General features: G+C 42.1%; 1 protein-coding gene across 10 annotated transcripts in view; it reads left to right on the top strand.

Annotated features, from left to right (window-relative positions):
- Positions 1-12,668, top strand: part of dlg3 (discs, large homolog 3 (Drosophila)) — an 84,663-nt gene that overhangs the window by 16,031 nt on the left and 55,964 nt on the right. For 2 of the 10 annotated variants that reach the window (XM_044363367.1, XM_044363365.1), the window contains exon 1: positions 6,498-7,246. The exons of 3 other annotated variants lie outside the window; for them this stretch is intronic. In XM_044363367.1, the coding sequence (XP_044219302.1) occupies positions 6,881-7,246 (366 nt within the window). In that variant the 5' untranslated portion in view covers positions 6,498-6,880. Of the gene's footprint in view, positions 1-6,492; positions 7,247-12,668 lie in introns of those variants that run through there. 5 more of the 10 variants (XM_044363370.1, XM_044363374.1, XM_044363364.1 and 2 more) reach the window with 5 other exon arrangements.

Below are 12,668 nucleotides of genomic sequence, written 5' to 3'. Positions count from 1 at the left end.
CATTAATTAATAATATTTAGGCTAATCATACTTGGACAGTAATTATGTGGCACATTAATTTTTGTAAAAAAAAAATTTCATCACTGTCCTCACTTTCTGCTGTGAAACACATTATATCCTAAAGTTTTAGTTTATACCTTTTACCTAACTGCTAATATTATAGTTGTAAAGGACTAATTTGACATTTTGGAAAATATATTTAGTATTTGCAGTTTTTGTAAGTTTTGTATGTTAAATGGTGAGCTTTAGAGATGCTGGTAGATTGGATTTTGTTACCCTTGGCTAGCTGTCTCTCCTCTCTTTCCAATCTTTGTGCTAAGCTATGGTCTGCTAGCTCCAGGTTCATATTTAACGTAAAAATATGAGAGTTGTATCAATCTTCTCATCTAACCTTTGGCAAAGAAGCGAATAAGGTACTTCGGAAAATGTCTATTTAAGCTAAGCTAAGCTAAGCTAACAGGCAGCTGGCTCCAGCGTCATATTTAGCATACAGATATGAGAGTTGCATCAATCTTCTCATCTAACCCTTGGAAAGGAAGCGTACTTCCCAAAATGTCTGGTTCTATTTCTTGAAGGACTGTGGTCAACATGAGTAAGAACCAGAGTCCTCATATTTCATGATAGAAACATGTCTCATGGGCTAGCCATGTTCCTCAGTATTGCTAAAGGCCTTGTGTTCACATGCCTTCCCCATTACAACATGGCCAGTGGCACATGGCAGCACAGCGGCCGCAGGCGTTGGCTTTTCAGCTGAGCCCAGAACTAGTGCAAGTGGTTTGGGTGGGGGGATTGGCGATGTGGAGGCGTGAGGATTGGTGGGCTTTGGAGGGGTAAAACAGAAAGGGGATGCGGGCTGTAAGCACATGGATTCATTGTGTTCGTATGATAATGTCTGCATAAGAATACAGTGACAGTACAGGTTGGCTCTGTGAGAGGAGCTGGTGTAGATAATATGGAGCTGGGTGTGTGTGTGTGTATGTGTGGGTGGGGGTGTGTGTGTGTGTGTGTGTGTGTGTGAGACCCCTCTATCACATGAAGGAGGGAGGTGAGGGGAGATGAGGAGGGGCAGGGAACGGGAGGGAGGCATTGAAAGGGAGAGAAGAAGGGGGGGGGGGGGGGGGGGGGGGTGCAGAGAGGAAGATATAGTGGGGGAGGCTGGAGAGAGAGCAAGGCAGCTGAGAGGCGAGGGCCGGTGCAGTGCAGAGCTGGAACGGACACCCAGAGCTCAGCCTTCCTCGGGTTGCCATGGAAACCACATTCCTCCCCCGCCTGCATCCCTACAGACTGCTCTGACTCTCTTTCTTTCTCTATCTATCTCTCTTCTCGCTTCTCTGTTTTTCATCCTGTCTTTTTTTCCCTCTTTTAATTCGTGTCTGTTTTTTTTCTTCCTCCCCTTCTCTCTCTCTCTCTCTCTCTCTCTCTGCTCTGCTCTGCTCTGCTTTTACACCGAACACACATTGAGCACATTCGTGATGATGCAAACTCAGCAAGCGCTGTGATTTCAGATGCCTCTCTCTCTGTAGCAGGGTGAATGGATAATTACACAGAGTTTATTTTGCATTCCCATACACTCGTGGACACATAAACACTTTGTTGTTTTCTCTGCGTCTCTCTATTTTCTTCTCTCTATTTTTACTCCCCCTTCTGTTCAGCACCATGCTTCAGTAATGCCCCCTCTAGTCATTGCATTTCTGCCCACACACAGGGCACCTTAGCTCCTTTTCTCTTCAGTTATGGCGTCTGTCATGGACATACAGCACCTTTATCTTATTTTATCAACTGCTTTCACCCCCCCCCCCCCCCCGTTGGTTTACCGCACGTACCTTAACCTCCTTTTCATAGCTCTCTTTATTTCTGCTTCTCTGCATTTACAAACTCTACACTAAACACTGTTCCTGATATAATCTCCTACTCTTGCCTTCTCGTATTCCTCTTTTCCGCTCTCCCTCATTTCCCTCCATTCTTTCTTTCATTTTCCCTCCATGTGTATACTTCTCTCTCTCATTATTCCATCAGTTGGAGGTGCTGTGTTTGGTATGTGTGGTGGAGCAGCTGTTCCCTGCCACTGAGGCCTATTAATAGGAGTCTTAGTTGTGTAGCCTTTGTTTTCTGCGTCTGCATCACTCAGAGAGTGTCGTAGTGGCTCCTTGGCAGGTTTCTTGCAATCTTTCAGTACAAAACTGATGAGTATCTCTCTGTAACTCCGTAATTTTTCTCAGCCTGACTGGCTTTTTGTCTCACGATCTCTCTCTCCCGCTTGCACGTTCCCTCCCTCCTGCACGTTCACACTCACAGACCTGCACCTTTACAAAGCTATGAATTGTCGAGCGGTGCCAGCATTAACTGTGAAGATTCACCTATATTCTAGCCTTTCAGTGGCTGCAAGAAACAAGTGTGTTCTGCTAAGATGTAATGATGCCTGAGAGAGGCTTATAAGTCTTGCTTCCTCACCCTCTCTTGCAGTTAGTTAAGGCTAGAGTAGAGCAGCTTAGTACATGTTGATATGGAGCTGCCTCTTTAAGACTGCCTCACTACCGACTTTCCTTATATGGCGCTGCATCCGATCAGGTGACGAAGGAGTAGTCACATAGCTTCTCTGAGAAATGCCTAGAAATGACTGAAAAGCTCAATACATGGTCTGTGCAGTGGTTGGGGGTTGTAATGCTCATTACGATAGCATGTGTATGAGTGTGTGTGTGTTTGTGTGTGTGCCTGTGTGTGTGTGTGTGTGTATGTGTTACAGGGTGTCCAGGTGGGTTTATGTAATAAGGACTGTGCAGGCTGATGCTCAGCTGATAGTGTTGGGGGTGCTGCAAGGCGGGATGCAGAGAAGCATCTCTGTTGAAAAGCACAGGATAATTCCCTCGCTTATGCCATAAATCAAAGGTCCGTCTTTTTCATTTGTCTACAGAAGGTCAGAGGTCACCGCTTTCATTTCACAAGATAAATTACCTAGCGCTGTTGATCCGCATCTCCCCAGTCCAAGCTGTTTAATTGGGAACAATATTTATCAAGGATTGCACACTCATTCATTCAGTGATGCATGTACATATATACTAATTGTGGTGTGGATTTGTGTGATGTGAATGTCCGTTTTGTTGTATTTTTCAAATTGTTTTGAGCCTTACAGGGTTGTTATTCTTCTGTGTGAACTAAAACCAAATCGTTGTTATTGTATTTCCCAGGATAGCACTATTATAGCACTGTTATTATTACATTTGGTAAGAATCAGAGTGTTACAATTACAAGCTAGCAGTTCAATCATGCCCTACCGTGCATTGTAATTTGTTGCAATAATTATGACACATATGTTTTCAGTTTTCATTAAATGTGTTGAACATCTTTGTGCATATTTTTATGTACTAGGCAGATCACTGTGTGGCTTACTGTAAGCTTTTTGTTGTTGTTTAATGGTTTCACATCTTACCATCATCCCATTTCACTGGTATCTAAAGTATGTACAACCACCAAAGAGTTACCACTAACTGAATACAGCTTTTTCTGCATCTAACACAAGCACACCACAGACGACAAACTCAAAAATAATTGCATAATTGAGTCCAACCAAAACTTACGCAACACAGTCAAAACATAAATGTAACATAATCTTCACAAATAGTTTATTTATTAGATCAGATTACATTATACTAGTGTTGGTTTTATAGCACCTGTGAAAGCTTGCCATTGCCTAGATTACACATCATCAGCAACCCACTGACATGTTTAATCATAAAGAAACAGAAGAAGTTTAGAAGCATTAAATTTCATTAGGGCTCAAAACTAAAAGAGATGATCAAAACAGAAAAATCTGCAAAATTATGTAGAAAAATGACATGTATAAGACATGTGCACCAACACTACATTACCCTTCAGGACCTTTCCTGTCCTCTAGAGTAGCTCTGATTTGATTAGTTCATATTAACTTCCTGTATTCCTCTTCCTGCTCTCCATATCTCTCTTCTACAGAAAACCAGCAATTGATTGGCTCTACGAAGACCTACTAACATTTTTATATACGTATTTTGTATTATGTAATATTTAAAGGGAGAGGCTTCCTTCCCCTGCTAGATATGCCTACATATTGCAGAGTCCATATCGTAGATGTTTGTGTGTATATGCATGCCCACCCATGACATATCTGTGTTCATTCAGTGCAGCGCAGCCTTTCTCTGTCCATCTCTCCTGCCTTTATTGTGTGCATTTTGCTTGCCATTCCCTCATTTTGTGTGCCGTACAGTACACTATGTTTTGTTCTGGTTTTTTTTTTGGTTTTTTTTACTGCAATCTGAATGTACTGAATTGTAAATACGATGTGGACAGTTTATAAGAGCGACAGAGTGAGGCAAGGAAGGAGGGTTGCAACATGTGCTCGGTCATGTGTGCTGTGATCGATATGCTTACATCGTCCTTTCAAGCCGCTGCCTCGAAGTCCCGCCTCACCACTCTGATTGGCTTCGGCGGGGTTTGTGGCTGCATCCTGCATTGTAACTTGAGGCATTCAGTGGTTTCTAGTCTCTGTTTAAAAATGCCCAAGTTTCCCTTGATTTTGCTCTCAGCTTGGCAAATCTCTGTAGGTTAGAGTGAAAGAATATCATTAAAAAGAAGTGAGTTACTGTTGCATGTAATTAAGTGGAGTTGAGCCTGCTGTGTGTGCCTCCTGGTAGGGCTGCAGTATGCCCTCGCCCTAAAATCCTGCTCAATTAAACAGGAAGGTTGCACTAAAACACATTCATATGCATCTAATTTAAAGGCTTTATGTCTTATATGCTAATCAGAACACAGAGAAGGCACTAGCATTCATGTATGAACCCTGTAACATGCAGACTATGTACAAATATACTCTCTCCCCCCATGCAGACACACCCAGCTCCATTCCCGTCACATTTCATTAATAATGCATATATGCAGGGTTTTAATGGCGACACTGAAACATTCCCTCTCAGTTCACTAAAAAATGAACCTTCACTCTCAGTGTCAGGATGTTTTATATCTAGCTGTGATCAACCCACAAATTCATAAGCATGCAAAATGGTTCACAGGCAGTCCTATCGCATTACTGAAAATATAACTGCCACAGATACATGAAAGCCATATAGCCTCTCTTTTTTTCCCCCCCTCACACATTCTCACTCTCAATCTCTTCCTCCACCCACTCGAAAGCCCAAGCGTGTAATCTTGTTGGTTTCGTACACATGTGTTGATGTCATCATTGTGAATGTAAGATATTTCCCCTATGGTTCTTAAACGAGGCTTCAGGAGTGCAGTTTTCTCTCACAGTGCTTATTTTGACCCAATCCCTGCACACGGGCAGGGCTTAACAATAAAAATAATTCAACAGCAGTGCAGCTTGCCAGTAGTAATACTAGAAAAAAAAAAAAAAGGAAGATGGATACAGGATGATGTAAAGTAATGCAGCATGATTCAAAGGCATCCTCTGATGAGAGGCAGGTCTAGTGATACCCAGGAGAAAAGGGATTTTCATCTGCTGCACCTGCTCCATTGTGAGATTATTTACAGATGTGTGCTGTGACACAGAGCCTGAGGTTGCCAATCACTAGCACAAGGAAGCTGTTAAGTCTGCAGCTGAACTAGAGATGACCGTGGAGGTGACCAGTGACCAGTCGGAGGGACAGGGGTGCTCACTGTTAGTTGGATTTTGGCTGCATTGGTCTGATGAAAAACATGGATTAGACTTACAATTAGTGGATCGGGGTTGAGGGTTTTGATTGGCAAATTGAAGACATCCTGACCTTATATTTGTAAGATGTCAAACAAAATCGAGAGGTAAAATGTTTTTATTGTGCCTTTATTTGTGAAGCAGTGCATTTTCACTCAAGGCAGGCGGCAGTGAGGTTTTAGATGTTGTGGCCCCTTTAAGAGCAGCTAGTGAAGCGCTCAGTGCTGTTGGTGCTGCTGCTGCTGATGGCAGCGCTGCCAGTTGATTGGCTGTGGCTGTCAGGGCTGAGGTGCTAGAGGGATGCTGCTACGTATCTCTCTGCCCCCCCCTCCCTCCCTGCCTCTCTCTCTCTCTCTCTCTCTCTCTCATTCTCTCTCCCTCTCTCTCTCTCTCCATCTCCCTCTTGCTTGCTCGCATCCCTCTGAATAATCCACATCTAGGGCAAGCTGGCTGAGAGGCGATCCAGTGCTCAGCTCCTCTCTGCAGGCTGAGAAAAGAGACAGAGAGAGAAAGACAACGATTTTCAACGCAGGAGGAAAAACGTGAGATTTTGACCAAACTGGAAGATACCAAGAATTAACAGAGGAAGATTTTCATCTGCGGATATCATTTATTTATACATATTGTTTATATATCTATATATATATTTGTACACACGCATATAGATATTTATATATATACATTTATCCCTGTACATATCTGTATTTGTGCTTGTCTGTTTATATTAATATTTTTATATGTATTTGTGTGTGTAAATATATATGATATATAAACAAAAGAATATATATATATCTATGAATTTATATGCGTATCACTGTGAACCAAGAGAAGCAAGAGGAAATTTCTATCATCGGGGCTGGTCTCTGATTGTGTGGTCGAATACAATATTTTGAATATTTCCTTTGATCTTCTATGTCAAGAGGACAAAGACTACATGCCCATTTTGTATTTTTGTTTTCCTGTTGCTGCATCCCGTCCCTCTCAATCATCTTTTTTTTTTTTACATCCGAGAGGAATAAATCGGAGAGCGACAGGATTTGACGAAAAAGGGAAAATCTGTAGAAATTCCTGTGATTAGTGTTATTTCCGTCGGCATTAGCGCTCTGTGAGCCGATCACAGCGTGCTGTGTGAGATCTGAGGAGGCAGCAGAGACAGAGTGCCACGCCGCTCAGCTCAGCGTCAGCTCAGCCAGCACAGCCAGCATGCACAAACACCACCACTGCTGCAAGTGCCCAGAATGTTATGAGGTGACCCGTATGGCTGCCCTGCGTAGGATGGATGCCCCGTCATATGGAGGAGACTGGCAGGCCGAGCCCTATGGATACCCGCCTGGGTACGGGGGAGGCCAAACCTTACCCCCTCCAGCCTCAGGGGGAGGTGGAAGCATGGGAGGAGGAGGGGGCACTTTGGGGAGAAGTAAGGGCAAGATTATGTCTGGTGGGGGCCCTGGAGGCCCCAACCCAAAGGGCCAATCCAAAGGTGGCCCCAAAGTAAACGGCAACAACTCCAGTGGACAAGGAGGATGGTGGCCCGAATGCACCTGTACCAACCGGGAGTGGTATGACCAGGTAACTCATCTTCCTCACTTATAGTAGTTAGATAACTCAGGCCTGTGGGGCCTGGCATGGGGGGAGTGGGATCTGACGATCATGTATCAACCGCTAACGTTGTCGGTTTGTGGAAGAGAATTCACATTTAGCATTCATGTCAAGCCCTCCTTTTCAGATTGTGATTTGTTGACTGTGGTCCCTCTATTGGAAGCAGCAGAGTAAGGAGAACAGAACAGGATCCAGTTTCACTGCACACACATGGAGATGATCTTCATGTTTGGATTTGATGCAGATGACTAATGCTTATAGATTTAACACACCTAGTGTATGTCGTCAAAGGCTTACGCTGATGCAGCTACCATAGGCCAAAAATGGTGCATTTCCATTCATTGAAGCACCACTGAGATTCAGTTTGCAATTATTTTAAGTTATCTCTCGAGCCAGGTAGTCCAACATTACACACTGACTTAAGAAATGTACAGTAGAGATCAACTTATCGTGGAATTGTGTCTCATTAGGTCAGAGTAGAAGAAGAGATGATGAAATCGATCACTGACACCAGTTTCATTCTTATTCATGGCCTCCGTTTCTTTAAGCAAAACCATTTTACCCAAAAGAATCAGAATATAATGACTGTGTCTTCAGAAAAAATAGAGAATCAGCAATAATCTGTGTCTAAACGTTGCCTGTCATACATGCCACACAGTGTGAATGAAACCGCCTCTTTACATGCGCTCCATTTTATATCTATTATCTCCATTTATTTACATGTATTTGTAAATTACAGGTGATAAAAGGTCAGAACAGCTTCAGAAGCACAGTCTTTAATTAAGCAAGGTGCATATATGTGAGCATGAGAGTGAGCTTGGGTGGGGGAAGGGTAGCTTGGTGAGCATGAGATTCAAGGAATGGCTCTTGCTATGCATGAGTATGTGTCTATTTAGTCTCGAATTTGCGGCAGGAGAAGCCGCTGCGTTGTTTGTACTTCCTCCGTTCGTGTCTGATCGCGTTTTTTAAGCAACAAACACGAGGCAATAGGAGGAAGAAGGTGAGAAGAAGCACAGGGGTAAAATGGAGGCTGAGTTTTCAGTGGCAGAGTGGAAGAGATCCCCCTGAGCTGAGCCCACATATGAGCTGTAACCTGGTTGATATTACCAGATTACTACAGCCAAGGAGAAGTTTTAGCTTTGAGGAGGCAAAAAAAAAAGAGATTGACACTTTCTTTGGGCTCATGTTGCGTTAAAAATCCAGTGCAAGCCTTTTCTTATCAGCTGCATCCAGACCAATCAGGCTTATTTCATGTTTCACACGTTTAAAAGCTCACAGTAGATGTGATTATGTAAGCAATTATTGTTTGATTTTGTTCTCTCATCAGAGTTACAACCTAATGATTCCACTGCTCGTTTCAACATACAATGAAACAAATTAGAATCTGCTTGATGAAAAAAGGTTTTTTTCAACCGCATTGTGATTTATGTTTTCTGTCTTATGTTGTTGAAACAGCACAGTTAATAGATAAACCACTGATGATAGCATCCTATCTGGTCCTATCCTTTCCAACGACTCTTGTTTCCCTCGCTGTATCATACGAATGTGCACCACGCAAAAACTCTGTAGAGAAAATATCCAACCTGGCATTCATGGTTTCAGTCCAGGAGTATCTACGGTACATGCACCATGAACAGCGGAATGAAAAGAGCTGGAATTACAGAGAATGAATCAGAGATGATGGAGGGGGGGGGGGAGTGAGCAGCAGTCAGTGAGGTGAAAATGCTAAGGTTGAAAAAGACAGAAATAAGCCAATAAAGGCAGACAGCGGGCCTGGAGAGGGGGAGGGGGTTATGTAAGAGGAGGCAGTTGGTGGTGCTGTCAGAGAGAGAAAGAAAGAGAGGCCCTGACACTGTGGACAAGCATCTGTCCCTCCGTCTCTTAAAAAACAGGCACGTGAATGCCCAGAATGTGCTCCCCTTCCTATGAACGAGCTACAGCGCAGCATGGATGAAGATGCACACCCACCACCCCCACCCTCACAGCTCTCCTCAGTCACCGTTGCTCATCCTTGGGTGGGAAATGTGAAAGCCACCCCTCCTCCACTACCTATACACATCCGGAGAGCTAGGGCAGCAATCACACACACACACACACACACACACACTCAGCCACACGCGTTATATTATCTTATTGCTTTCATAACAACTCGTGTTTTTTGGATGCTAACACGATGAAAAAGCAGCAACCTTGCACAGTCATTCAGAAGTATTTGAGCTTGCTTTTTATAGCTGGATCATTGACATTTTAAATGGCTCCTGCAGCCATGAGCATTTCATGTACGTCTGAGAGAATCATTAGACAAGACGAGACATAATGATGCCATATTAATCTTTTTTTTTTCCCCCTTCTGTCATCTATTTACAAAACGATTGTGTGACTTTTGTCAAGAGCTTGCTTGGTTAATTATGGATGATTCCAGTTGGGATTATAATAACATTCTTTAAAACAAGAGCTTTTGAATTTAAATCTGAGAAAAGTAGAGACCTCAGTCTACTGGGAGCTTCAGAAAGCTCCCTCTTCCCCCCGCGGGCTCCAATCTGTCTTTGTGTGTTCTCCAGCTCTGTGGCTATGATTAGCTTTAAACATTAATTGGATTTTACTTTATTTATTACCATCAAGATTTTGTCCAAAATGCTCTGCCAGAGCTATTGTTTACCACAGGCCTCTGTAGTGGCAGTGGTGTGTTAGATTAATGCACTGGCATGGTGGGCGTTCCATGTTGAACACTCCCATAGGTGATTACAACTCGAAAGCCTTCAGGCCTTGATCAGAAATGTTTGTGCATGTGTGTGTGTGTGTGTGTGTGTGTGTGTGTGTGTGTGTGTTGTAGGTGGATGTTTGCCCTGTGTGTATGTGCGCTTGTCTTTTACAGTCAGATTGATTTATCGGTGTCATTGGTTTGTACATCTGTCTGATGAGATTTTGCTCGGCCAGATTTGATTTGCCATTCCTGTAACAGCAACCCAGAGAGTATTAACGGATGGGATTTACATGTGCTCCATGTCCAAATGTCTTGAGCTGGATCCCCTACTGTGATCTTGAAAGGCTCCATCTAAAACCTGGAATATTCTCATCAGATCAAGAGAGATTTATCTATGAGCTTGTCTCAGGGAAAAAAAAAAGAGGCAAGAGATATGTGATCTGAATGAAACGGCATTCAGCATATCCATACATTTTCTTTCAAAATCTGGTTCTTCCAAGATGGATGACATTTTCATTACACCTGCAGGTGCAGTTCCTGTCAATACATTCAGTCCACTCTGACACATAATTATTGTACAGTTGTTTCAAGTGCTCTAAAAGAAGAGGATTAAATTTGCATATTTAGTGTAAAACATCTCATGTCGGCACTCTCATTGGCTAATATTTCTTTCTCTAATAGAAAAGTCTTGATGAGTCAGTTTGGGGTTCCCCTTATGATGGTGACCAAAGTAAAAGGAAGATGATAGAGAGGATATTTTAGTTCAATAACAGGGTAAATACCTTTAAAGTTTACTGTAACAGGTGAGCTCTGCAGAGGAAACTTAAGAATGGACATGGTTAGCTATAAGACTTATGCTGATGTTATGGATGGAGCTGTGTTTTTCTTGAGAGGACCAGACAGACCTCCATCTTCCCTGACCAAGTGTACTCATGAAAAGAGTTCTCCTAAAGCCGGATAACCTTGACCTCTAGAAATAAGGACATCCTGAAAGAAGAGATTTTTCTTTTGTTGTTTGTTTACCTTCATAATTTTGGTCATGTTTCTGTCTTGCCAGAAGTGTACAGACGCTGATTTCAGTTGTTGTCAGATCAGGACAGGTGTGGGATAGTTGGTCGGCCCCTTAATCCCAGATTACTGTCCACTGGCTGCATTTTTGGATTCTTGTTACTTCTTTAATCCAGCGTTGGTACTCGTTGCTGTGGATGTGAGTGAGTCTATGATGTGCTTCTCTTTTTTGCAGGGATCCAAGATTTCAGACTTCAGGTTTTACTGACTGATTTGGGGGGTTTTTGTGTATTAATATGCTCCAAAATCCTCTTTTACACTTTTCTTTATTGGATGTATTAGATATGGAGATATGATACTTAAGTAGGTGTTTGCAATTGCAGTCTTAGTGCTAAGTGAACAATTGTACATTTACTGAATTAAATAGAAACAAGAGGTCATTGTTTAGTCTTCTGTGTAATGAAACATAATATCGTATGCCAGTAATTTCAACAATTCTGAAAGAATATCATACAGCACAAAAATAGTAAAAAAGCATCATTATTTTATTGTCTAGTCCTACCCCGCCAGTGATGTCAGCACGCCTCTGATGTCAGAATTCCTATGACATCACTCGTAAGCTTCAGCATTATGCTGGCATCAGATTGACATTTTATCTGAGGACAAAAGCTTGTCATGCTATCCCTCCCTCTGTCCCACACTCACCCCAACATTACTCTTTGAAATGTGCCTACAGGCTACTTAAACTCAAACCTTGTATTCAACTAAACAATGTGAAATGTTTTGAAAAATGTTACAGACAGTGGTCTTATGGTTCTGTGGCACGTTATGGCAACTAGCCCACAAACTTACACATTATCTGCTTTAATCTGCAGCAACTGTTTAAAGAATTTGAGTTTGAAACCATGTAATGTAATGTCGGAAAATTTAATTCAGTATTCATCTGCAGCTTTGATTACTTCAGACCAAAGCACACTAAAATGGACAGGAGATGCAAAAGAGCTAAAAAAAAAAAGCTAATGTTGGTGCCTCCAGCTTTCTCTAGATGCACACTGCTGTTTAGGAGACCAAAAGCTTAGTGTGTGTCACAGTGACTCCTTAAACGCTGTATTGTTAGTTCCTGATGGCAAAAAAATGCACACAACCATCACCAGAATTTCATTTTGAGCAAACAGGCTAAATCTATTATTGGCTAATGTATTTCTTTTTAGGGATATACATAACTCTGTGGTTAACCGTACTGCAAAGCATTATTATCAATTATTATCAATATTTTTGCAATTACCTGTACTGAAAGTGTTCTTTCAAACTGTGCCCAGCAATTTTAAAATAACGTTTAAAATAATGTGACGCTGTGAACAGCTGTCTGGTAGTTTCAAGTTGTTAAACAGCTACAGTCATCAGAATAAGTGGATTTTATGAAAAATTAGTTCCACAGCCTTCGTTCATGTGTGATCTGTATTTGCCTTGTGTCTGCAAAGAAAAGATTCAGGCAATAAGATCCAGTTCAATGTAGTTTCTCTATAATCTTAATGAGCTCTGACAATTTTCAAGTGCGTTGAAGCCAATACTGTCTAACTGAAAATAGTTTCAAAATGGCTATTACGTGTAAAACAAACCAGCACATTCAACATTCCAAATCCACAGTTTCTCGCCAAAAAGTCATTATGTTGAGATAGC

This window comes from Thunnus albacares, chromosome 10 (assembly GCF_914725855.1).
Source record: "Thunnus albacares chromosome 10, fThuAlb1.1, whole genome shotgun sequence".
In the NCBI taxonomy this organism is placed as follows: Eukaryota; Metazoa; Chordata; class Actinopteri; order Scombriformes; family Scombridae; genus Thunnus; species Thunnus albacares.
This window is presented reverse-complemented; position numbering and strand designations above follow the sequence as displayed.